We start from the raw sequence: 26,304 nt of genomic DNA on the forward strand, positions 1-26,304 counted from the left end.
AATAATTCTCTAGAAAAAAAGTACAATCGATGTAAACATGAGAATATTAATCACATGACAAACAAAGAAAAAAGAATTTAATACGTGCGTGCATGGGTGTGCAGTTGATCAATCTGAAGTTGTGTGTGAAGTTGATGATAAAAAGATTACATTCGCATAAATAATTTCCCGAGATTATTTAGTTCTGTGTCGTTCTAAATATTTCTGCATTTCCTCGGCGATATCATAATGCCCCCAAGAAAGGTTGTAAATTAAATTACTGTGGAAATATAACATTCATCATCGTGCAGACTGAATGCTAATTTCATCTGCGATACTGAATACACTCGATGCTGTACAGACATTATTGATTTATTGTTAACTGACTTTTTCGCAGGATTGTAAAGACATTCTCAATAGTTGTCGAAACTTATGCCTTTAGCCGCGACGTTCGTTTTAATTCCTTTTATCTTTTTTATCTCGTCTTTGCCGTGCACTCGTGTGGCATACATTTTCAAGCGAAGACCCACGAACTCGGTCACAATTTTACCTCCATTCTCATCCTTCATTAATCCGATCATTTTGTTTGGAACACCGCACACGTTGTTTTCGTTATAATTGCTAGTATCGTATCGAAAAATGTCGCGATTTATCACGTCGTCGCTAGCGATCTAGTAAATTAAACTGTCCGTGTACAAAATCCTGCATCTGTCTTGGAAATTTGGGAACATACAACCGTAATGGAAATCGTACAAGTGTAATTTTGATATGTTTGTATCGTTGACTCATCGGAAACTTCTGCGCGGCTAAAATTGCGACACATAACACAACTATACAAATTATTAATATCGAAGTACATCAGATACATGGAAGGTTGATTCGAATCGTACGTCAGTAGATACTTGTTATTTGCGCGCGCGTAGCGATGCAAATATTGGCTTAATTCGCCCCGTATTCCCTGCTCCACAAACAAAATTATATTCACGTCGGTGAGCAATTCTAACTCGATCTTCGCCATTTTTAGCATCACGTCCCACGCGAAACTTGAAAGAGTGTAATAATACACTGGATTAAATTTGTAATTCTCAAGCGAATCTTTAGGAAACTTTTTAAACACGTCAGATAACAATGATATATGTATCGAATTGCAAGTACAAATCACTGTATTGTCCTAATGTTTGTGTCCTAATAAATGCGACCCAACTTCGCTCGCGTGGTGATAATCGGCGTCGGATATCTCACTATAATATAACTCGTTATAAAACACTTCGCGCGGCGGTAAACAGGTATTGCTTAATTTATCGTAGGTTGTTATATATATTTCCTTTCCTAGTTAAAAGATGAAAATCATTGTTGGAAAGATGTCCGAATTGACCCCTCACGATACGCAAATCGCTCTTGTCCAGATACGACGACAACTTGTCCAGACTCAAATTCAGAAATTTGAGCGAGTCGATAAATTAAAACTGTATATATTTCTTCCATGGTTTGTCCACGTTCTAGGTGTGTTTCGTGACAGAAATATACTTCCTTTTGATCAGAGGCAACACGACTATTATACTCTTGAACGTGTTTGCTGTCTTTGATGATAATGTATGCGTCGTAGTCGTACAAGTTGTAAAAAACCGGTAAATGATCGCGCACTCTTACATCGTGATCATCGAATGTCATCGAAGTCATCGGCACCGTTCTATCGAACAGCGGCTGCAATTTACGGCTTTAACTCGAACAACTTTGTTGCGAACCATACGGTACAATATTTTTCGTCGCAATAAGCCTTAATACTCGCACAAGGAATTGTTCTGTAATGTTCATACCTGTGGCATACTCCATGACCTTGATCTTCCTATCTCTCCAGCATGCATTCCAAGTCAGCGTAGACAAGGAATGGCGCCTGTTCTTTGTACGTGTTATGTGGACGATAATTTGTTGGTAAAAAATAAATCAAAAAGAGATATTTCCTTATTACGACAAGATTAAGAATCTTATTTGTAAGTCTCTCTCTCTCTTTCTCTCTCTCTCTCTCTCTCTCTCTCTCTTTCTCTCTCTCTTTCTCTCTCTCTCTCTCTCTCTCTCTCTCCCTCTCTCTCTCTCTCTCTCCCCCTCTCTCTCCTTCTCTATACTGCAAACTAAATTTTTGCAATGTCGTAACATTAATTTTATCCAATTCTTGCCTTACAACGGTTTCAAACTCTTTAACGTTACTACATTGCTTATTATTTTTATATATCGCTCTTGATAAAATCCCCCATAGATTTTCTATAGGCTTCAAGACCGGCGAACGTCATAAGTGACAAATCTTTTTGTCGAAACCATTCTTTTGTTTTTTAGCACTGTGTACTGCAGCGTTATCTCGCTGAAAAATTATATTTTCATCATTTTCAAGATTAAACAATGTTCTAATCAATTTATATATTTATCTGCGTTCAATCTGGTGCAAATTTTAACATCAACGCAACTTACAACATTAAACTTCCTCCGTCAGAATTCCTGCTCATGGCCACTCTTGTATCAGTACGGCAGGTTGTGTGCTAATAATATTTATATCTATCAGAACCATCTAAATTAAATTTTTCCTCGTCAGAAAATATAATTAAAATTCCTCGTCACTGGTAAGTCTAAAGTCTTTTTTACTTCTCTAGAACTTTTAATCCCAATATTTATTTCGCGAAAAATTCGTAAATGATCACGCGCCTCGTGAGCTTATTATTATTACCTGCATGGTTTTTGCCATAGTGTCCACCAAGTTTTAAAAAATTATGAACTTTTTCTCGTGGCATTCTAATAGAAGAGGAATTGTTTTGAATAATTTGTGAAATAAAATATTAAGCATTCCTAATACTTACATTCTCTGAATTACGGAAGATGTTTCTCATATCCATGATGCTTCTGTACTAAGTAAATGTTACTGTCCTTATACTTTTGTACCTACCTCGGTAAATATTCTTATATCTTAAATCTTAAATCTTAAACTAAAATTCTTAAATTTTAAACTTGTAATTTTTTTCAGTAAATCATAGCGTCCCTATACAAATTTCGTCCACTGTACGAAATATGTTTTCACGAATATCTCGGAAGCTAAAAGTGAGTGACATGAATAGGAAAAAATTGTTCAAAATGATGACCTTGACTCTAACCCAGAGTCAAGCTACAAGCATTGAAAGATTTAAAAAACTGCAGATTTCTTGCAGTTTTTGGTCAAAAGTCGTAACAAAACTGCGATTTTGAGACATTTAATTTGTTGTAGCTCATAACAAGGTCAACCGATTTCGATAAAATTTTCAGCATGCATATAATTACCGAGATCTACGAAAGATGTTTTCTAAATTTTCATTATAGGCTCAGATAAAGACGTTAAAACTCGAGACTTTTATATTCGTTTTTGTCGTTCCAAGTACAGTAAACTCTCCCTAATCGACGCTCAGCTTGAAAGCAAAAATGGACAATTTGAGAACAGAAGGTACAATTATTCGAGCCTTGCGGCTCGTTTTTATAGTTATCCAGTGTCAACAACTATAAAAACGAGCCAAATTGTCAATTTTTGTGTCCAAGCTGAGCGTCAATTAGGAGGAATTTACTATAATGTAATGTGAAATTAAAAAAAAGCATTTTAGTTATTCTTTAGTAGACTAGTCCCTCTCTATCATCTAAAAAATTCAAGTCATTTAATCTAGTTTTAAAAAGTGTATGAAAACTTTTATGGGCCACGGTATATAATCGCTTATTTTTTACAAATATTGCATCGGTCCGTCTAGGTATTTCTATTGGAATTTTAAACACCGACACAGCTCGACGTTTTCGTATAGACCGTATGAATCTCATCTGTAACGTAACGAAAGTAAAAACAAATAAATTGTTAAAACATTTATATAAAAACGAAAGCGACCTATTGGTTATTGGTTATAGCAGGTGTCTATCTAAGAGTAAAACTCTCGACAGTCCGTGTCATGTCTAGTAACTCTTATACTACAAAACCGAATCGTATTATGAGAGTAACTGTCTGGCAGTGGCCGCACTACGTACGACTCGAGCCTCGAGACTTCGCAGCACAGCTAGACAAGACGCGGAAGGGGAGGAGCTTGCCAGGTCCCGCAGATACGAGACTGTAGAGCAACCGTTGAGAGTTTTATTCTTAGATGGACACTCGCCCTTAAGTTTAAGCTTTAATATATCTAAAACTGAACTGTAGAGTGCAGCACTTGTTGACGATAGAAAATAGCCGACGACCTCTATTCCCCTTCTGTCTTTTAAAACAACTCCGCATACTTATTTATTGACCATTAGGTCCACTGCGTTTCCCGAGAATTGGCAGGAAATATGAACACTAGCACGCGAGCACACTAGGGCCGAATCGTAGTTTCGGGAGCCCTACTTACTAGGGAAGAAGCTAGTAATTTTCTGTAGACCAAAAATTATTTAGCCTCCACATTAATGTTGTATTGTTAATTAAGTATTATTAATATTATTATATAATAATGTAAATAAGAAGGAAAATGGAAATACAAATTAAGATATGGAAACCTATATTTCTACATTTAATTTCTACAATTTTATTGTGTATGTGTACATTGATTTTGTTACACATATACAATTTATTCAAACTTCGTGCTTGAATTGACAAAATTTAAATTAATTATAAATGATTCTGTGCAATATTCATATTGTGATCCAGTTACCAAAATTTGTCTTCAATAATTCTAATAACATGTTCCACACATTTTCTCCAGTTTTCAACCGTAACATTTTTGAGTGACTCGAGAAGTAACCTTCTTCCATTTATAAATTAAAAAATGTTGTATTATAAGTGATAATATAATTTTTCATTTGAATCAAAATCATCTCGAACGAATTTGATTCGCAGTGATAGAGAGACAGTCGAAGCATCCCTATATTATTTTCCTCTGTTATTTCATCTATTGCATAGGGTATCTCTTATGTTCTGTCTTTTACAATATCTCTTGCAAAAGTAATTTGTTTTAATTCCAACTATTGCTGGATATCAACATCTTTCCCTACTGAAATTTTGAATTTTATTTATTTCGGGTATCATTCGAGGGCCCTTTCCAGGGTCCGCTAGAAAGCGTTCCTTAGCATTGGTACATAGTCCTTATGGAGGGAGAGTGAGGAAGCGAGAGTGGGTAGTAGAAAGGGAACGACCCCTACTCTTTACTCGCTCTCTCGTTTTCACTCATTCCAACTGGAAGACTTGGTAAATAAACGTGGACGTGTACAAAAGGTATGTCCAGTACGCAAGTTCGTCATTTTGACTTCAGAGTTGCCAAGGTGATTGTCTAGTCACGTGCCATCCCATTTTGCATTGTACGTATTTTAATGGTATTTTTTAATTACTGTATATAGAAATTATAAATTTTTGCCTATCTGTTGTATTCTAACCTATAGACATCGCCGTGCTCATTTTGTTATCATAAAGTGTTCAATTGTTTGAGTGATAATTCTGGATTATTATACTGCATAATGATTTGAATTAATACATTAAAATTTGTGTAATTATTTATAATGACTATTCCAGTTAGTTGTTTTAATTATTGTTTAATAAAACTTGGAAGTAGTAGCCACGACATGTTCTTTAATATTATTTGAGTTACAGTACAGTTAAATGATAGCATAATGTGTTAAACTCTTCTTCTTTGCACCTCAGAACTTTCTTTTATGTGAATATGTTTTCACAGAGGGAAAATGGCTCGAGTTTATGTATACGAACGCCCAGTTGATTCCGTCTACACAGATGTATCATTCTATAAGAAGTTGAACGATGTGAGTACCATATATCTACATTATATCTTTATTTTTATGTGTCACTTTTTATGTTTATGTCATTTGTATTATTTCATAACAATCACATTTTTTATAATAATTTTTACATAAAATGTGCAATGTAATACTTAAATAAGTCGTATAAACCTCAGTCGCTTAAACATGAATATTATTCTTTCAAAATGCATTCAGAATTTAGAGTACATCATTAGTATGATTCAAATATCTAAAATAATATAAATATTTTTGTATTATATTATGCTCTTCCGCTTACGACTCTAAAATAAGTATCAAATTACATTAAATAACTTTATATCAGTATACTTTTAATGTTTCATATTGTAATGGACATGCGAAGTATATCTCAATATTAATGTTTAATCATTGTACCATTGAGTATATGTTGTACATATATTTTCTTGTTATCTACTCCTTGGTTACAACATATGTTACTAGCCGAATTAATAAAATATTAATATATATTAATAAATATTATTGTAAACTTTTCAAAAGATAAAGACTGCACAAACAATAATAGGTGCATAAACAAACCAAAGTATTTATGAGAGGATTAAACTATATGATAGCAGAATTACTACATTCCTTTCCATCAATAATATTGGAAGTATGAGATACTCCAAAGATTGCATATCTTTATGCAAAATATAAACTTCCTGCAAAGTAAGAAAAAGGAGTTAAATAAAAATAGATTTTTTTTTTAATAATTCTAGAAAGTAGGAAACAATATAATAATGTTGTTAAATTCGACTGACATCTTCACCATTCTGCATTTCATTGATTCATTTCTGTCATAAATGTCATATTTCATAGAGTGGTACAACGTCCATTTCCTACTTCATGTTCCTAAACTAATTTTTTTGCTTATCGACTGTCGACTTGCCAACTATTGCTAGGTGCCATTATGATTGCCTTTTGCATGAGGATTCAAAGTCCAAGTGTGGACAACCCAACAAGCGACTGAACACAACCCCCATGTGTTCATCCCAATTAATGGCAAAAAGTGGAATTTTTTGTATATTGTGTTACTCAACATTACTAGAAAACATTCTATCTATCCCTTCGCTCATTAATTATTCATTTTTTAATTATTGCTTGTCCAATACTTAACATTTGCTTGAGCGTTTAGAAAAGTCAAGCAAATGGCTGGATAGGTATTTTGGTATAAGCTAGGCATTTTTATTTCTAATTTGCGACTATTATAAGGGGGCGGTACATCTCGGAACTAGGATAACTGTAAGATTAGCGGGACAATGTCCAACTCTGCCCATGCGTATCACGAGGAATCTCGAAAACGGATCTTATTAATAGGTTTTTTGTTTTGCCTTATGTTGTCTAAAAAGACCATGCATGGGCGGGTATCCGATCTTACGGGACCCGGACGGGTCGGAGAAATTCGGGCGGGATCCTGATACATTTCATTGTTCGAAATCTCCAGATTCTAAGTGTTTCTAGTCCCGAAAGTTGCAGGACCAGGCTCGAATTTCGGATGGTCTTGGACGGTCTCGGACTCTACGCATGAATAGGATATGTAAATGGCTTGAGTGACTTCGAATAACGCTCCATAACCTACAAGTGTTGCACGCGATAGGTTCGGGGCCCAATTGTAAACTACATATTGAAAATATAAAAAGAAAACGGAACAGTAATGTTATGACAAGTCGTTGATAATATTTGAAAATGATTATATAGAATAGTTCGCTTACTTTGTTTCTATGTAAATTTTGAATAAGAAGAATATAAATAAAAAATAGTCTCAAGAAAAACATATGAAAAACATAAAACAGTTTGATTTTTATTAAAATCGATTTACCTTACTATGCAGAAAACATAATTGCTCAACATTCTCCGGTAACGAACGCGCTCTTGTGCATGTAGCTAGAAATAATCACAAAATTATTAATAATATATAATATTAAGCTAGTGCTTTTTCTTTTCTCTTCAATATAGATTTTGTAATACAATAAAATATATATTTGCCATACCTGCAACTCGAACAACCAGCGAACGTTCGTTTTCTACTGCTGATAATACAGTTAATGTACAAGAACGCATTTATTACCGGGGAATGCTTGTTTTCTGCATAGCAATTTAAATCAATTTTGATAAAAATCAAAATATTCTATGTTTTTCATATGTTGTTCCTAAGACCGTATTTTTTATTTATATCCTTATTATTTAAAGTTTACATAAGGGCAAAGTATACGAATTATTCTACATTAACATTTTCAAATATTATCCAAGACTTATCACATCATTACTATTCAAAAAGAAACGTTCGCTCGTCGATCGTCATCTTTCAATGATGGACGCCTTAAGTCACGTATCGCAAATAGTCATGGGGCTGCAGATTTTAAGGTCACATTTGCAACATTTCCCCTCGAGACGGGTCGAAATACCTACTCGGCGGCACATCAGCAACCATTTTCTCGGTAGAGACGTACCTCAGATCGATCTCCTCATTTCGCAAGGAATCGCGGACGAAACGATGCCTTATATCGATGTGTTTAGTGCGACTATGAAATACCGGATTTCTTGCGAGCTTAATCACGCCTTGATTGTTACAGTGCAGTGTGACGCTCCGTAATCCGGAGAAATCTAGGTCTGAAAGAAAACGTCGCAAATAAATTGCCTTTTTCATGGCATCGCTTAGTCCTTTATATTTGGCTTTCACGGATGAGAAGGCCACGGTTCTTTGCTTTCTTGATTTCCAAGAAACTGCCTTCTATCGTCGGGACAGTTTCTCCAGTCGGCGTCCACGTAGCCCTGCATCGGCTCGCTGCTTACCTTATACGTAAGACCAATATTTTGCGTACACTTTCGCAACCCCCAGCGCGACCTACCGTAACAATTGTTAAATTGTCAGATACATCAGTGAACCCATAAGTTTCCTGAACGGAAGTTTTTCCCTGTCTCCCCCTGAACCTTTGAGTTTACTCAGCAACTTATTTAATTCTAACGGAGTCAATGCCGGCTTGCAATCTGGCATCCCGAAACGGTCTAGAATGTCATTTATACAGGGTGTTCCATAATTATTTTAACAGCCGAAAATGAGGTGTACCTGAGGTCATTTGAAGTAACTTTTTCTTTAGCGAAAATGCAATCCGCGGCCTTGTTTACTAGTTATTAATCCAAAACAGTGATCAATGAGAGGTGAGCGCACGAAATACAAAGTGGTCGATCGATCGAGTGCAACGTGCTTCGACCGTGGAGCGCGATAGAAGATGGGGGGCTCCGTGCTGCGTTCGAATCAATGAACAAGTCACGGTGCGTGAACTTCCGAATTTTATTTTACTACATTACAGTGATAATTTTAAGAATAACGCTATTTATCCTTATTTTAGAATGTCTGAAGAATATTTACTAATTTTTCGAACCTGAAATAATTTAACCGTGACATCCGTTTTAATTTTCTGTTTCGCATGACACCTTGTGCGTACCATATGACATTTTTATGCAAGGTGTACAGCAAAAATTAACAATGTACGTAAATGATATTTTAATTTAAATAATTCTGCGTCCGAACAGAATTCAACGAACAATTTGCAAAGTTAATTTATTAGTAAATAATTGCGTTAAAGGAAGTAAGGGATTTGTTTGTTAGAGAAATATGAAAAATATTATCAACAAGAAACTCACCTATTTAGTTGTAAATCCACTTCATGCTTGGAAATGTGTGCAGGAGGATATTGCATTGACCTCATACAATGTATGATGAACTGCACAGCTGATCTAATCCGACGGTGACGAATAGATGTCCCGGGCAGGCTATTCCAACGTTCACTTTCACAGCATTATCACTAAAAACACTGATCATTTATCACTAATATTTATGGATAAACTTCTCTGGGTTAATATCCGTGGCCCTGAAATGGGCCAATTTTTTATGCGACGCACCATTAACAACGCATTACATTAAAAAATCGGCTATTTTCGGGGCCACAGATATTAACACAGGGAACTTCGTCCGTAAATATTATTGAATAAATAATCAGTGTTTAGTGATAATGTAGTGAAAATGAATGTTGGAAGTAACCTGTCAGAAGACATCCTTCTGTTCGTCACCGTCGGATACAGATCAGCTGTACAATTCATCATACATTGTGCGAGATCAATGCACTATCTTCCAGCACACATTTCCGAGCGCGAAGTGGATTTACAACTAAATGGGTGAGTTTCTTGTTGATAATATTTTTCGTATTTCTCTAACAAACAAATCCCTTACTTCCTTTAACGCGATTATTTATTAATAAATTAGCTTTGCAAATTGTTCGTTGAATTCTGTTCGGACGCGGAATTATTTAAATTAAAATATCATTTACGAACTTTGTTAATCTTCACTGTACACCTTGCATAAAAATTTCATATGGTACACATGAGGTGTCATGCACACCAGAAAATTAAAACGGATGTCACGGTTAAATTATTTCAGGTTCGAAAAATTAGTAAATATTCTTCAGACATTCTAAAATAAGGATAAATAGCGTTTTTCTTAAAATTATCACTGTAATGTAGTAAAATAAAATTCGGAAGTTTACGCTCCATGACTTGTTCATTGATTCGAACGCAGCACAGAGCCTCCCTTCTTCTGTCACGCGATCGACCGACCACATTGTAATTCGCGCGCTCGCCTCGCATTAGTTTTGGATTAATAACTAGTAAACAAAGCCGCGGATTGCATTTTCGCTAAAGAAAAAGTTACTTCAAATGACCTCAGGTACCCCCCATTTTCGGCTGTTAAAGTAATTACGGAATACCCTGTACAGGTGCAATTGGATCGCATCCTCTAAGTAATGAAACTCAATACCCAGACAACATTTCACGATACCGAGATCCTTGATGTCGAATATCTTTTTAAAATGTTTTTTAAAAGATTTTATTTTCTCATGGTCACGCGAAGTAATCAAAACATCGTCTATGTAAAGTAATTGTACCCTCCTCGCCCCTGATATTGGATTGGCGTGAACGTAATTTCGGTTTGCACCAATAGATAGCGTTATGTTTGCATTGCCATTCTTTTGTTAAGGTTATAATTTTTTTGTCTTCAGCTTTGGTAGTTGACATGTTTAGTTTATTATAGAAACAAATTTCGTGTAGTTTTGTTTACAACTGATAGTTTGTTGTCAATTTTAACATGGAGTGCAAAAAAGAACAAGAAGTGCAAGAAAGGAGTTATGGGGTGGATTGTTTAACAAAACACACGTGTCAGAATTGGTTCAAAAAATTTCGTTCTAAAGATTTTTCACTTAAAGATGACCAACGTTCTGGTCGACCTTCTGAAGTTGATGATGACAAAATCAAAGCCATAATTGAATCGAATCGTCATGTAATTGTAGTACGAGAGATTGCAAAAAGGTCAAATGCATCACGCATAACGATTGAATATCAGAGTACAACAATTGAATATCATAAGATGTCTTGGACTTATTAAGAAGCTCGATGTTTGGATTCTGCATGAATTGAAAGAAATTCACTTAACATAACGAATTAGTATATGCGATACGCATTTTAAACGTAATGCAATCGACCCTTTTTTTTAAAACGAATTATCACTGGTGATGAGGAGAATGGATCATTTACAATAACATTAATCGAAAGAGGTTATGGTCCAAGAGTAATGAACCGACACAAACCATATCGAAAGTTGAATTGCATCAATTTTGTGGGACTATAAAGGTATTGTGTATATTGAGCTGGTTCCAAGCAACCAAATGATCAACTCAGATGTTTACTGCCAACAACTTATGAAGTTGGAGGAAGTAATCAAAGTGAAATAGCCAGAATTGACAAATCGCAAAGGAATCGTGTTCCATCACGTCAATGCGAGACCTCATATATCTTTAGCAACATGTACAAAATTATTGGAGCTTGGTTGGGAAGTGATGTCACATCCTCCATACAACTCCGACTTTGCACCAACGGATTATCATTTATTTCGAAGTTTACAAAATTTTTTAAATGGTAAAAGTTTCAATAATAACGATATCCTCAAATTGCACTTGTCTGAGTTTTTTACTGATAAGGACCAGCAATTTTATGAGCGCGGAATCATGAAGTTACAAGAAAGATGGCAGTCATCGAACAGAATGGAAAATATTTGATTAATTAAAGTTCATTTTTTGTATAGAAAAAATTGAGTTTTATTTCACATTGAAATACCGAAATTACTTTCCTGCCAATCCAGTAATATACACACAGTTCGGCGCTACTCGTATTCAGCCCGTATCTTTTGAACTAGTCGTCTAGTCAACGATGCCAAGTACGCTTAGCCTGTTTGAGACTGCATAAAAGCCTTGCACATTAAACCGATTTCGTCGCCGCGTCGCAAGTTATTGCGCATTTTGATCGCCTTCGCTCTAATCCTGCTGTCGCGTTTTTCGGTCTCGATTACAATATCGATAATTCCCTCGATATGGCCGGGACCTGCATGAAATTCCTCTCCTCGGTCCACCATTTAAATACGCGGATGTCACTCCAATCCGATGGGTGCTCATATTGTGTTGAGCCGCGAGAGCAGTGATGAATCTGATGGGCGAACGGAGCGAAAGTATTATTAAAATCGATTCCGTGTCGTTAAGTAACACCGCGTACCACTATTCGGGCCTTACGCCGCTCGAGATCCCTGTTAGGCTTATACATATGTACTTATTTCGTAAAACCACATGACTTCCGATGACTCTCGTACCGACCGGACGATCCACTAGATCCCAGGTAACGTTCTTATTTATCGATTTCAACTCGGTGGCTATGGTTTCGTACCATTCCTACGCGTCGGGACTCGCGATTGCACGTGCCACGGGAATCTCGGTCATAATAGACTGTTCGGCTGCGACGTTACCGACTTCTTACATATCTTATTCTTTTCGGAGATTCCCCTTGTACCGGTACGTACATTTCGGGACTTATCTCTGCCTTTTCGCAATTGTACGGCAACGCGATCTTCGTTTTCGTTCCTCGTTTCGCTCGCGCTGTCGTCGGGTTTGATTACACTATTGTCGCGAGCACCGGTTTTATCGCGTCCCACTTCACCGGAATGTTCGCTCCGAAAGTTTAGGTCTACAGTAAATTCTCCATAACTGACCCTCAGCTTGTATATAAAAATGGACAATTTTGGAAGTGAAGATATGATTATTCGAGCCTTCCGGTTCGTTTTTATAGTTTCCGATTGTCAACAACTTCTCATTTAGAGAATGATAGGGGTTAGACCAGATTGTTCGAGTAATCATCTCACCGAATCTAGCAAAGATCGATTTTTCCTTTCCACTACCATATTCTGTTACGGATTGTACGCGTTAGTCTTTTATTTCGCGATTCACCAATAACACTGTCCGACACGATTTTTGGGTTCCTATAGCCACTATGAAATTCTTATAGAGCTTCACTCCCTGGACAAGAATCCGAAAACCGAATTGCTCCATCACTCTCAGTTTTTTAAATAAACGAACTTCTGTAAAAACCCAAAATTTTCGACAAAAATGAGGTATTGCATGAAAGGTACAAACGTTAGAAAGTTCTAATCAGTCTCAAAAGATAGAGGAGAGTTTCCCGAATATAGTGGCATGCAATTTATGAATTGTTTTTGGTCCTAAATAGCAATAGATTAATGTCAAAGTTTAAAAAAGTGTCGACGTGAGCAGTTTCTGCGCAATATTTTTGTATTTTTACGAAAAGATTTTTGTTCGGCACGAAAATTCTACCCAAGATCGGATTCTGTAGACATTTCTGAAGAAGAAACGGCCCGGTAAAAACTGTGATATATTTCACAAAAAAAATCACACCAGAGTATTTGGAGTTGGTAACGCGAAAGTATTCTAGCACTAGTATAATTTTGACTTCTACGCCATGTAATTAAATAAATATTTAAATATATATTTAACGATATGTTTCAAGAAGTTTAACGTTTTGAAAATGATTATTTGTATACATGATATACTTGTAATTCGAACAAATTCAGAATAAAATGAATATTTTTTGTTCATTATTTTTCTCTTTTATTATTTCTCCATTTTTAATTTATGATTCACAGTTTGGTGATTATTATCCATAAAAATATGTAAAAGAAGACAGCGCATTGAAGTACTAAAAAAAATGGCACTCCCCACACGCTAAGTGGGTACCCCATTGGTTCCCTCCATCGGTGTTGATTATCTATAGCTTCGGCCCTGTCGAACAGAGAGAAGCGAGCAGCGAAGCACATTGCGGCAAATTATCGTGTACATGTTGCCGACAATATCTTCTCGACCTACTCAAAATGTACATCGTTCTGATACTTCTATCAGGCCGTTTCTTCTTCAGAAATGTCTATAGAATCCGATCGTGGATAGAGTTTTCGTGCTGAACAAAGAACTTTTCGTAAAAATACAAAAATATTGCGGAGAAACTGCGCACGTCGACACTTTTTTAAACATTGACATCAATTCATTTCTATTTAGGACCAAAAACAATTAATAAATTGCATACCACTATATTCGGGAAACTCTCCTCTATCTTTTAACACCAATTAGAACTTTCTAACGTTTTTACTTTTCATGCAATACCTCATTTTTGTCGAAAATTTTGGATTTTTACAGAAGTTCGTTTATTTAAAAAACTGAGGGTGATGGAGCAATTCGGTTTTCGGATTCTTGTTCAGAGAGTGAAGCTCTACAAGAATTTCATAGTGGCTATAGGAACCCAGAAGAAAAGTTTGATTTTGTCGGACAGTGTAATTCATCGAAACGTGAATTATCTGATTGAAGGTTTTTAATTTTACGACCTGTTTGATTTTCTATGTATGTCTGGAAATCGCGAAACGGCTCGAATACCTTGTGTGAATATCGAATGAAATATGTATACCTTGCACCATTTCAAATGGTCGTCAATGAACGCGTACCCGTGTTCGATTCCGTTCGCATGGGACCGCAAACATCGCTATGCGAGTTGTGTCATTTTATTTCGCGAACATACCTCGCACTGCACATTTTCCTTAAAGTCTTTAATGTTCCCGTTAGTTACAATTCCACTAAGTTTCGCTTCCATAAGATCTCGTCGATTCGATGTCCTCGGTCGTGGTGGCCATGGTTTTCTGCGGGCGCCTCTTCTGCTCCACGTAGAATAGTCCGTTTTTGCGATCGGCAATTAGTTCAACGTTTTCCGTCTTCATTATTACCGTCGTCCCGACTTTTCGTAAAGATCACTTCATACTCGTGGTCGTTAATTTTTCCGACCGACAACAGATTCGTACGCAAATTCGGCACGAGTAGCGCGTTGTTTACCATAACGTCTTTTCTTAATCCATTGTGTTCGGTAATCCACACTCGCGTTTATGTTCATTGAGGCACTGTTAGCGAGATTTAACTTTCCGTGCCACTGTTCATAGACACTCACGAAATAGTCGAGATCTTTGCAGCAATAGTCTAGTAATACAACCACTCTCCAAGCACCACTGTTCGTCACTTGTAATCTGTTCATCTGTTCGCAATTCTTCGCCACGATATTCGATCCTGGTTGCTGCAAATACCAACAAATTGTTGCTAGCGCTCCTGCCTAATTGACGGTAATTTTTCCTATTTTTGTTGCACTCAGATGTTTTGTGACCTATTTTCTTGCAGCGAGAAAACATTTTAACTTTGATGTATCACTTCCGACATTGTCTCTACTCCTCGTTGTCATTCTTCTTTTCGCAATTGTTTGTCGGCCGGCTATCGCATTCAGCATTGTGTCGCGTATATTGTTTTTACGAGCATCGCTTTCTTCGATTATTTTAATTCGTAGCGTATCGGAAGACGGTAATTTATCCCGCGACTTAGCAACAGGATGGCGAGTAAATCTAAATTAATGTCGACGTTCTTTTCGCTCAGCTTGTTCACGGCATCAAAAAATCTTCTGAAGCGTGCGCGAATATCTTCGTTCTCGTTCATGCGCTGTAGAGTTAGCTGTTTCAGCAGTGCAGCCTTATATGCGGGACTCCGCGACTGGTATGTATATGCTCTCTAGTTTTAGCCAAACATCGTTCGAGGTGAGGCGGCATTCTTTTATCTGCTTGAGTTTCGCCGAGCTAATTGATTGCACTATATCTGATTTCGCCTTTTGATCGATCCACGCCCTTAAATCTGCGGCCGATTCGACATCATTAGCTCTCACCGCCCGACGCTTTCAATTCGCCGCTGTGGTAACACCACGCGTCGTTTTTTACTAATAGCGCCCGCATCTGAAGTTTACACGTGTCGTAGTTGTCCTTGTTGAGGGTTTCGATTCTCGCAGGATCGGCAATTTTTCTTGTGTTTTCTTTCTTTTCTAATAATCGCGATTATCTGGGCACATTACCTGTTGAGATTTAACTCAGAGCTATAGGATCGCAGAAAAGAAAAATGTTATGGCCAGGTTTTATTCACACACTTGAATTCAATGTAGTTGCCAACTGAATCCCGAACCGATCGCGTGGGATACTTCTAAATTGGGGAGCGTTATTTGAAGTCACTCCTGCCGCTTACATATCTCATTCATGCGTAGAGCCTGAGACCACCCAAGATCCGAGCCCAGTCCCGAAACTTTCGGGATCTTAAGATATCGAACAGTGAAATGTATCGGGATTAGAAAGAAATCTCCTAGTAAAGATTAATCCTTTGTATTCGCATCTTTAGAAAATTGTATGTTAGGTTGTTCAACTAGGTTCGTACATTTGTTTTCAGCATATTGCAGCTGGAAAGACGATAAAACAAGAACCATGTGATACGGATGACAATTATCAAGACAGTACATTTTCACCGACAGGTACAAATGACACAAAGACTGCTGCAACGGTTGAAACAATTGTTCCGGGGATGCAATCATTGGACAAAGTAAATAATAAAGAGAATGAACTTGCATTATTCAAAGACTGTGCTGATACATATACATCAAACACGCGCGTTATTAATACGCGGAAGCGTAAACTTTTAACATTTGATAATTTGAAAGTGTCTGAGGAAAAAGCGTGCGTTAGACCTAAGTCTCCGGAACCAATCGAAACAGCAATAGAATGTGGCATATGCTTCTTAAACTTTAAATCGTTGAAAACATTAAGGATTCATACAGACAATCAGACTGAGGTGGCCAACCTTTCTTGTAATAAATGTCATACAATTTGTAAATCCCCTCATCTTTTACATGATCGTATATGGATGCGTAGATGCAAAATCAATACATTGCGCTCCTCAAAGGTATCATTTTGCTGTCGTTTCTGTAAGGCTGAATACACAACGAAATCAAATTTACAATGTCACGTGTTCCATAACCATGGTAAATTGTTACCTTGCTCTGCAAAGAAATCTAATAAACGTAGTGAAACTGATAAACTTAGCAAAATTAAAAAACTCGACAAAACTGATGAAACTAGTGAAACTGATAAGTTTAGTGTAAATTATAAAATCAGAGAAACTAATAAAACCAGAACTAGTGAAATTGATAAAACCAGTGAAATGAAAGAGAACACTGATCGTCACGTAACAAGTCCTTCAGTACAGCAGAACGGAAATGATGCAGTCTACTCTACTCTCAGAAAAATGAGACAAACGACTATAACTCAGTTCCTTTCAGGGTACACTAAAATAGGACAAGATGCTTCTCCAAAAAATGTTGACATTCCAGAAGAAACTCCGAAAAAAGCGATACCTAGACAAAATGGGACACTAACAGAGAAAATTGATCATCGTGTCGAAACTCCGAAAAGAGCCGTACCTAGTCAAACAAAAACGATATTGGAGGCATCTGAATTTCAAGGGGAAGGCCGAAGGAAAATTGTAACTAGACGAAGTGGAGCAACAACAGAGAAAGTTGATCTACATCTAAAAACTCAGGAGAAAATAACTACACAAAGCAGAACAGTAGTAAGATCACTTATTAATTCGACTAATAAGAAAACGTCGATCACCAATGGAAGTTGTACACCAGATGGCAACACTGCAGAGGAAAACACACCATTTGACAAAAGACACACAGATTCCAACATGAGGAAGTTGAATAAAAACATAAAAGCTACAATAGAGGCTGAACCTAACCATTTGACGTTACAAAATTACAACATCCGACGCATGACAAGAAGTAGTCTTGAGCGATCGACAAATGATTTAAATACGACTCCCGTGATCAAATCTCCTAAGAGAATTAGATTTAGAAAGCGAGTCGCTAGCACGACTAAAGAAAAACTTAAGCATCAGTCGACGGAGGAGAAACTGAGGGCAAAATTCAAATGCAAAGACTGCAAACTTAATTTAATTAGATGCGACATGTTCGTTAAAACAGAAACTGTTGACATCACTCAGTTCTCGGTGGAAGAAGACGGAGATATTGAAGAAATGTGGCGAGAGAAGACGAATTTAAAGAGTGTAAATGTTTCATTGAACGTGAACGAACTTAAAAAGGTAGAAGTTAAAAAATCGTTGCAGAATTCAGAGGTGCCCAATGTACTTCGGGACAACACAAAAGCCAATTCGCGTATGTTGTTCCGATGTAAAGTTTGCAAAAAATGCTTCTCTGTAAAGAAAAATTTGCGCAAACATCTCAAGCTGCGCCACGAGTTCTTTAAATCAAGCATATGCGATTCTAAGTACAAAACTAAGATTGAATTGCAGAGACACTATATGAACAAACACAGCGGTTTCAAGCGCATGCAGTGTTGCGTGTGCTTTAAGAAGTTCTCATCACTAGCGATGTTGAAGCAGCACTTCATACTACACTGCACCCGAGTACTGCTACCTAAACGCAAGAAACGTATTAACGAAGCAGTCAAGTGTAGGATGCCGAATAAGAAGAACTCGTGCAAGGCTTGTGGCAAGCGATTTTGGTTGGAGACCTGTTTGAAGGAACACCAAAAACTGTGTACTAAAATGAGGGCCAGAGAGAAGCAGTCGCAAAATGTGTCTAATGCCGTGAAAACATTATCAACGAAACGAACGTTGGATAACGCGAACATTAACCTGGACGCGCCACAACCTAACTTGCGCTCGACCAACGATCATTCTTATAGAGCGGAATCACCGTCAATGGAACAATTAGAAAAGGCGTTGAGGAGTGTCACTTATGCGAATGGATACCACATAGACGAATCTTGTACGAACAAGGTCAAATACTCCTGCACCATTTGCAAGAAGCGCTTCCATATGTTTGAAAAGTTAAGTATGCACGTACAGACCTACTCCAAAGCCGCCTCGTTTCTTTGCAGTACCTGCAACACCGCATTCAGCTCTGCGGCAATACTGAGCCACCATTTTAGATGCACCCACATGGTCGATACTGCTCGAAACTACAAGTATTACTGTACGATCTGCGCTCAGGGTTTTGTGAAAAAGTCTAGTGTTGAGATTCACACGGCACACTTTCATGTTGGTGAGACATCCTTCATACCCAAGCCATGGTTAAGGTTCAACGAAGACTGGGAGGTGACCAAAGTATGCAGGGTGTGCAATTTGGTGTTCGAGTCCAGCGAGGAATTCATCCAACATAATATGTTTTACTATAAGGGTCAATTGTTCACCTGCATGTTCTGTGATAAGGCTTTATACGGATTGTTCACGCTACATAACCACATTCAGTTTGTACATAATGGGGGAAGCATTAGGAAACAGTACATATACGCATGCGACATATGTAATGAGGCTTTCACTCTGGAGTCACATCACCATGCGCATAAATTCCATGTGCATTTGGAGTTGAAAATTGGGATTCCGCAGCACCTGCAAGATCATACCTACGTTAGAATGTTTGCGACTGCAGAATCGCTAGATGAACTGATTCCGAAATACAACTGCGACATTTGCTACATGAGTTTTATAACTGAAAAAGACATGCGCCAGCACAAGATAGAGTACATTAATGACGGCTATTACCTTTGTTCCTTCTGTGTCAGAAAATGTCTGACACATGCTGCCCTCAGTAAGCACGAGAGCTCGTCCCATACTTGCTCCAATTTCACCGATTGTTACAAGTGCTCCTACTGCGAGGAAGTGTTGCCCACGAGGACAGAAATGAAGTCTCACGAAGTACATTTTCATCCGGAGACCAGCGCTCCTCAACATGACATCAGCAATCAAACAATCGCTAATCAAACTACTGAAGCTTCTGGAGACGTTACAGACGCTTTTTCCTGTACTATTTGTGACACGAAGTTTGAAAGCTGGGAAAAATTGAATTACCATTCTGTGGAATACTCGAACCAAGGCTCGTACAAGTGCCTAGTATGCAACCGTCGTTTTCCAGAGCTACATCGCCTACAGGTCCACAAGTTAAGACACGCGAATTTGAACTTCATTCTGTCTAAATATCATTGTCCCGTATGTAACGAAGGATTCACAATTCTAATGCACGTCCGAATGCATTTGATGCACTTCCACCCCAACGCAGCGATCAAGACACTGATAGCCACTGATCAAGACTCACAATTGCTCGATCAGATAGCTGTTAAGTTCAAGTCATTGTTAAATAGTAAACCGAAAGAGAAGACAATGTGTCCTAAGTGTTTGGGGACTTTTGATTCTGCAAGGGCTCTAAACAATCACAAAGCTCGTTTCACGAATGAAGGGTCTTACGTTTGCAAGGAGTGCGGTAGAAAATTCCAGTTTGCGCAACTCCTAAAGGAACATTCAAAGAAACATGCTGCTGACAATGATCGTCTGAAGTACTTGTGTCCTTTGTGTGATGATAAATTCGGCAATTCGGTGGCCAGATATCAGCATGTCATTCATCTTCATTGGAACGATATGTGGAAGAGCAGGATCCATCATCTATTACATAATGCGGAACGTGAAGTCTCATCGTCCCCAGTACATAATCCAGCAGACCAGTCGATTTCCTCTGCGAATAGCGAACTTGTTGATGCAATCAGTTTTATGAATGAATGTAGTGGCAGTCAAGAATCCTCAGCAACAATTACTCGGCTGGCAGATATGAATATAATTTCAACTCAGGAGGAGAAAAATGAGGATGATCAGAAGGTCACGATAACCGTCTCTAACCCGCTTCGGCCTTCGTCAGAGTACATTAACCAACTGATCATTGGCATCGTCTTCAGTAAGAAAGACAATCTGAAGACGCATCTGAACGAATCGCGTATGTGCAACGAGGAAGCAGCTGCCCAACCCTCGAAGGAAGGCACCGATGTGGTGGAAGTTGTTTAGCAAAACGAAGGCGAATACTGCTAAACAGATCAGGGAATAGGACGATCCTGAACTACCTATCGCTAGCTATGATGTAACAGTATTAATGCCTGTGCCAATCTGGCAAGTGTTGGTAGCAAGCTGAAGATCAAAGATTCTGCCCAGATGATCTAGATCTGCTTGTCGTAAAGCTGTTGTTTCTTTCTTTCTTTTGAAAAATATATACATATATATTTTTATATTTCTATATTTCTTCTGTACCAGCTCCCATTTATATATGTATATATGTATATATATAGTAATAAGTTTAGTTGCAGTAAACGCATATTAAATAATATAATAAATGTGTAAAAATAGTAAGATAATTTATTTATTTATTGAAATTGATTAAAACTATTTATTAAAAATAGGAAATGTTCAAAAATTTGAGGGAATAATTTTTTTAGATGATTTTTAAAATATAAATTTTGTTGATTGGAGGGAATTAATTAAAATTGTAGTATGAATTTAAATATTTAGCTTGATTTTAATAAATTAATTAATTCTTTGCGTATTGCTATGGTCCACATTATTTCAGTTTAACTATTGATATCATATGGTGCTGATACGATATCGAGTCGAAATTTAATTTCGAAATGGTTCACTTAACCCTAGAAAGATAACCATATGACAACATACGTAAAAGATAACCATACGCTTCAGAGGCGCATGCTTTTCTAAGGCGTCAATTTTATACTAACAATGGATATTTATTTAAGTTAATCTAGTCATTTTAAAGGTTTGGCATTATTGTAAAAATAAAATGCATTTATATTATATTTTTGTATATTTTAAGTAATTTTAAACTTAAATCACTAGACCTCTATGAAAACGGTGCAGTCAGTTGTTTATTTCGCAGGCGCCTCTGCGACGTAGGTTATCTTTCTCGGGTTAATGAAACATTCGTGACACATACTAGGCGGTCGAAGCTATTTACAATACTGTAAAAAGTGTTTAGAAGAACAGCTTCTTTTGCTGAAAAATGAAAATGTTCTCTCTCCTGATGGGATCTTACAATTATTTTTTACAATGGTAATATTACCATTGTCATTATAAATAAATTTGTATCAAGTAACAATAATTTGTATCGAAACTTACGTATGCTTTAATATCTTTTTCTGAAGAAGATTATAATAGTAATAGTAGTAGTTGTAGCAGTAGTTTCATTTATCATGGTTAGGATTGCAGTGTAATAGAGATTGATCGTAGTAATAAATACGGTGTAGAAAAATATCACTGTTTAACACTCCTCCTCAACATTGTTATCCTGTATTTGCAGCATTTTTCCAGTTTCTTTATTCTGGTTGACCGGTGCGGTTTCGTCATCAAATTTGCAATTATATCATTCCTACTGCAGTAAATTACATCGACAATATTACATTCCTTGAGATCTCTGATAAAATAATTTTTAGTATCTACGTATCTGGTTCTCTTTGCTAAAAAATTTGATTTCTTAATAATTTTATACAGCCTTGATTGTCTTCATGCATTTTAATGCGTTCCTTTATAGTTTCTCTGAAGACCTGTAACAATTTTTTGAACCACATGCCCTCTTGGTAGGATTCATGTAGACTGACGTACTCCGCCGCAGTTGAGGACAGTGAAACGCACCTTTGCTTTCGACATGCTCAGCTGATGGTGCTTCCTAGGCATTTAAATATACAAGGTGTCCCAAAATTATGGAATTTCCGGAATATGTGGGGTTCCTGCGATCATTTGAAGTAACTTAATCTTTTACAAAAATGTACTCCCAGGCATCATTAACGAGTTATTAACGAAAAACTCTGATCAATGAGAAGCGAGCTCGGCTAGCGCAAGGCGGCCGAGCCAACGAGCGCACGGAGTCCAGTTCCGTTCATTGGCTCGGCCGCCACGCGCCAACTGATCCCGCCTTTCATTGGTCACTGTTTTTCATTAATAACTCGTAAACAAAGCCGCGGATCGCATTTTCGCTATGGAAAAAGTTATTTCAAATGATCTCATGAATCCCTCAGTTCCCAGAAATACAATAATTTTAGGACACCCTGTATATCCACTATTGGATTTTCGGTTCATTCTTTCTTCTGTCCAGTCGGCATCAGCACATCTAATTAGTTCTGTTCCTTCAGTGTTGTTTCCTATTTTATACTTAAATTTCTTTATTAATTTTAAATAACGCACTACACTATTAGCTTCTTCTCAATAAATTTCTGTTGGATCTTTTAACCTCCTGCTTATTATCATTACGCTCGTTGCAATACCGGGATAAGTTGAAATAGCTATGTACAAATGATTAGTTTTTTTTACAGTTGTTATATTTTTTTACCATTGACATAAAAGAGGCCGATTTTTGCAAAACGTCCTCTGAATTTAATCGGTTCTCTCTTCGAGTTGTAGCCTTGATATTAAATTGGTTAATATCACTTTACCGACCGGTAGCGGTTCGAGAATCCCATGCCCTTCTCACCGGCCACTCAGCCGCATATCGTCCGAGACACCGGCTCGGTTTCGGCCTAGACTGTCGCGCGGGAATATATGCGCTTTTCTTATGCTCTGGTAAAATTGTACGCTTTGTGTTATTATAAGATAACCAAATTTAATAAAATCTTTTATTTTAATGATATTAGTACTAAACAATATTTATTTTATCTATTACAATCGTTTTCAGTTTAATATTTACATAAAATATACCATAATCATACAACATATACAATATACCATAATCAACAATATTTTTCGAAAAAGAAGTTGTTTAATATTTTTTTAAAGTATGATACCGCTTGAAACAGTCACCTTTGTGTAGTGGAACGTTGCAAAATGTACAGGTGAAACCTGTTCTGTTTTTTTTTTTTTTAAATTGAACAAACTCTGCATTGTCTTAGGGGTTTTTCACATTGACCGCTGGTCACTATATTTACCAGTTTATGCTTTCCGAAATTTTCCAGTCTTCCGGGTTGATCAAATCGGGATGTGATTCTTGTGGATTCGGAATTAGGTAGATCTTTATCTTGTTCTTTAGCTTCGCAATCTTCTATCCATGAAAGTGCCGCTTTGTGTAGAAAATTTTTATATGTAATCTTCTTTCCGTTTAGAGCTGTATATACTTTAAAGGAATTAAAAAGTGCACAGTTGATAAAGAACATTACGACACGCGCGTTTCGTCCATTTTTTTATCTTTTTAAAAATGGAGTAATAGGACAGATATTGATCTGCGCGATCTATGCCCTTCATATATTTATTGTTTCGGCCGCAATAGTTATGCCCGCTAACTCGCGACGAACGTAGTCGCCGCTGACGAACGACGCAGTTACGCAGAAGGGGGAGGGGGCTCAGCGTCTAGCACGTACTCCTTCGGGGGGCGGAAGTCTGGCAAGCATGCGGGAAAACCCAAGGCCTGCGTTTGCACCTCCGAAAACCGTTAAGACGGTCCGCTCTTCTCGCTGCTTGGAAACCTTGGGTCCATGACGCTCCGGTTCCAAAACCCGTTGGAAAAAATACGCAGGCCTTGCCACCCGCTTGCCAGATGCGAATCCGTTGTCCGCTGCGCCCACAATGGTGCTATAAATCTTGTTGGCCCGCGTCGCCAACAATCCCAATTTATTTTAAACACTGTTCACTATCACTTGTCCGTCTTCCTCTTTCTCTTCTCATTCTTCGACTCTCATTCTTCGACTCTCAACTCTTGTCCACGTAGCCGCGTCGTCGTCGCGGCTCTCCTTGCATTCCTCCATTACTCCTGCGTATGCGCACTCACTCACACACAAAGCTTACATATATAGTGCTTTATCAAGCCGTCGATAATGGTTTCGGCTCTTTGGTTGGAGAGTGGGATGAGGATAAGATATTTCGTGAGGTAATCTTGAATTGAGAGAATAAACTGATTTCCTTTGTTGGTCTGGGAGCAGACGGAGCAGGTCGGAGCAAATTTAGCGTTTCGCAGTTACCTTTCCGTACAGGATTTAGAGTCAATATATGGGCATTAAAACACACAGAATTTGTTGAAACTGATTTATTGTGTTTAATACTACTTATAATACGTAAGAATATAAAATTTTTAATCTCTGTAGTGTTCTAAAGAATGGTATTTTTCGAAACAATCACTGATATGAAGTCCCGGCTTTCGTGTGCAAGTATCACAATACGTGTGTGTTTGTCGTCTTTTGCCTGGTGTTTTCCTGTCGGAACATACTGCACAGTCTTTCTTGCCTCCTGAACGAATTAAATGTAACTGATTATTTAATCTATTGTCTAGAAATGACGTTGAGAGTTGCGGTGTAAGTGGTGTTGGACGCTGGAAATTTCCTACTAACTGTTCGACTAAATATTTCACAAAATGTAAGTGCGTTAGTGGCTTTTCATTGTTACGTTGTTTTGTTATTTTATACATTATGTATGAATTGATGACGCACATCTCCATACCCCAAAAAAATAATTTTCTCCACCATTTGAGAGATTTGCGGAGGAAACAATACGTTGCCGCATATTGATCTGCGCGATCAACTGCACTCATTTTCTTGGTATAATTAATAGCCACGATTGGTTTCAATACATTTATTATGCCATCATCACCGCGCGTTCTTGTTGTAACTGGTTGGAGGGATGCTGTATCACTGGTACTCAGAAAGGTCACGATCCTCTTGCTTTTCCATGCGTGTATCAATGTATTGTCCTTTTTATACGCCACACTCGATTTTGATGAAAATATCGGTTTTCTGATTGCAGCTGGCAAATATTTTCGAGTTGGCATTACAGTACCCGTTAAATGAACCTTCAATTCGAGGAGTTCATTAGCAAGTGGGATACTTGTAAAATATCGATCATTGTACAAGTGATAACCCTCAGCACTCGGGATGTTGTTTAGTAGTTTTTTAACTAATGTTAACGGAATTCGAGAGCTAACAGGAAGTTCTGGTTTCTCCAAATTTGCCGTTGTCAAATTTCCATAATAGGGCAAAATCGAATATACATAGCCGGTTTCCCCATCCGCTAATACGTATATTCTTATACCCCATTTGGTGGGTTTCTTCGGGTTATATGTAATAAATGCAATCTTTCCCTTAAATTTGATAACTGATTCGACACAAATATCTTTACAAGGTATAAAATGTTCCGCAAACTTCGTGTCGATATACTGCAAAAAGTTGTTTGCCTTTCCGATGCGGCTTCTCAAAGATGTATTCGAAGATGCATTGCCTTGCACATGTAACATCCAGAAAATTTGGCGGAATCGGTCTCTGCTAAATACCTTCGAATAGAAGGGAATTTTGCTGCTATGTACACAGTGACTGCCTTTTGAGGAATTTCAATGTTTCTCGAGAGCTCATTCGAAACTGACTACCTGGTAATTTCTCTGAGGAATCGTACATTGTTATCTCGCTAGTTATTATTGTCGACCAAAACATTT

The 26,304-nt window shown here is 37.5% G+C and overlaps 1 protein-coding gene across 2 annotated transcripts; it reads left to right on the top strand.

Moving 5' to 3' along the window:
* The first annotated feature begins 5,101 nt into the window (after positions 1-5,101).
* LOC117225866 (uncharacterized) lies at positions 5,102-22,154 on the top strand. 2 transcript variants are annotated; one of them, XM_033479647.2, is made up of 3 exons: positions 5,102-5,215; positions 5,670-5,754; positions 16,443-22,154. In XM_033479647.2, exons 2-3 carry the CDS (start codon positions 5,677-5,679, stop codon positions 20,901-20,903), a joined length of 4,539 nt encoding a protein of 1,512 aa, XP_033335538.2. In that variant the 5' UTR covers positions 5,102-5,215; positions 5,670-5,676; the 3' UTR covers positions 20,904-22,154. The 2 variants fall into 2 exon arrangements, with proteins under 2 accessions (XP_033335538.2, XP_033335537.2); XM_033479646.2 differs by having other exon boundaries at positions 5,153-5,298.
* Positions 22,155-26,304: the final 4,150 nt, after the last annotated feature.

This window comes from Megalopta genalis, chromosome 7 (genome assembly GCF_051020955.1).
Source record: "Megalopta genalis isolate 19385.01 chromosome 7, iyMegGena1_principal, whole genome shotgun sequence".
NCBI classification, from domain to species: domain Eukaryota; kingdom Metazoa; phylum Arthropoda; class Insecta; order Hymenoptera; family Halictidae; genus Megalopta; species Megalopta genalis.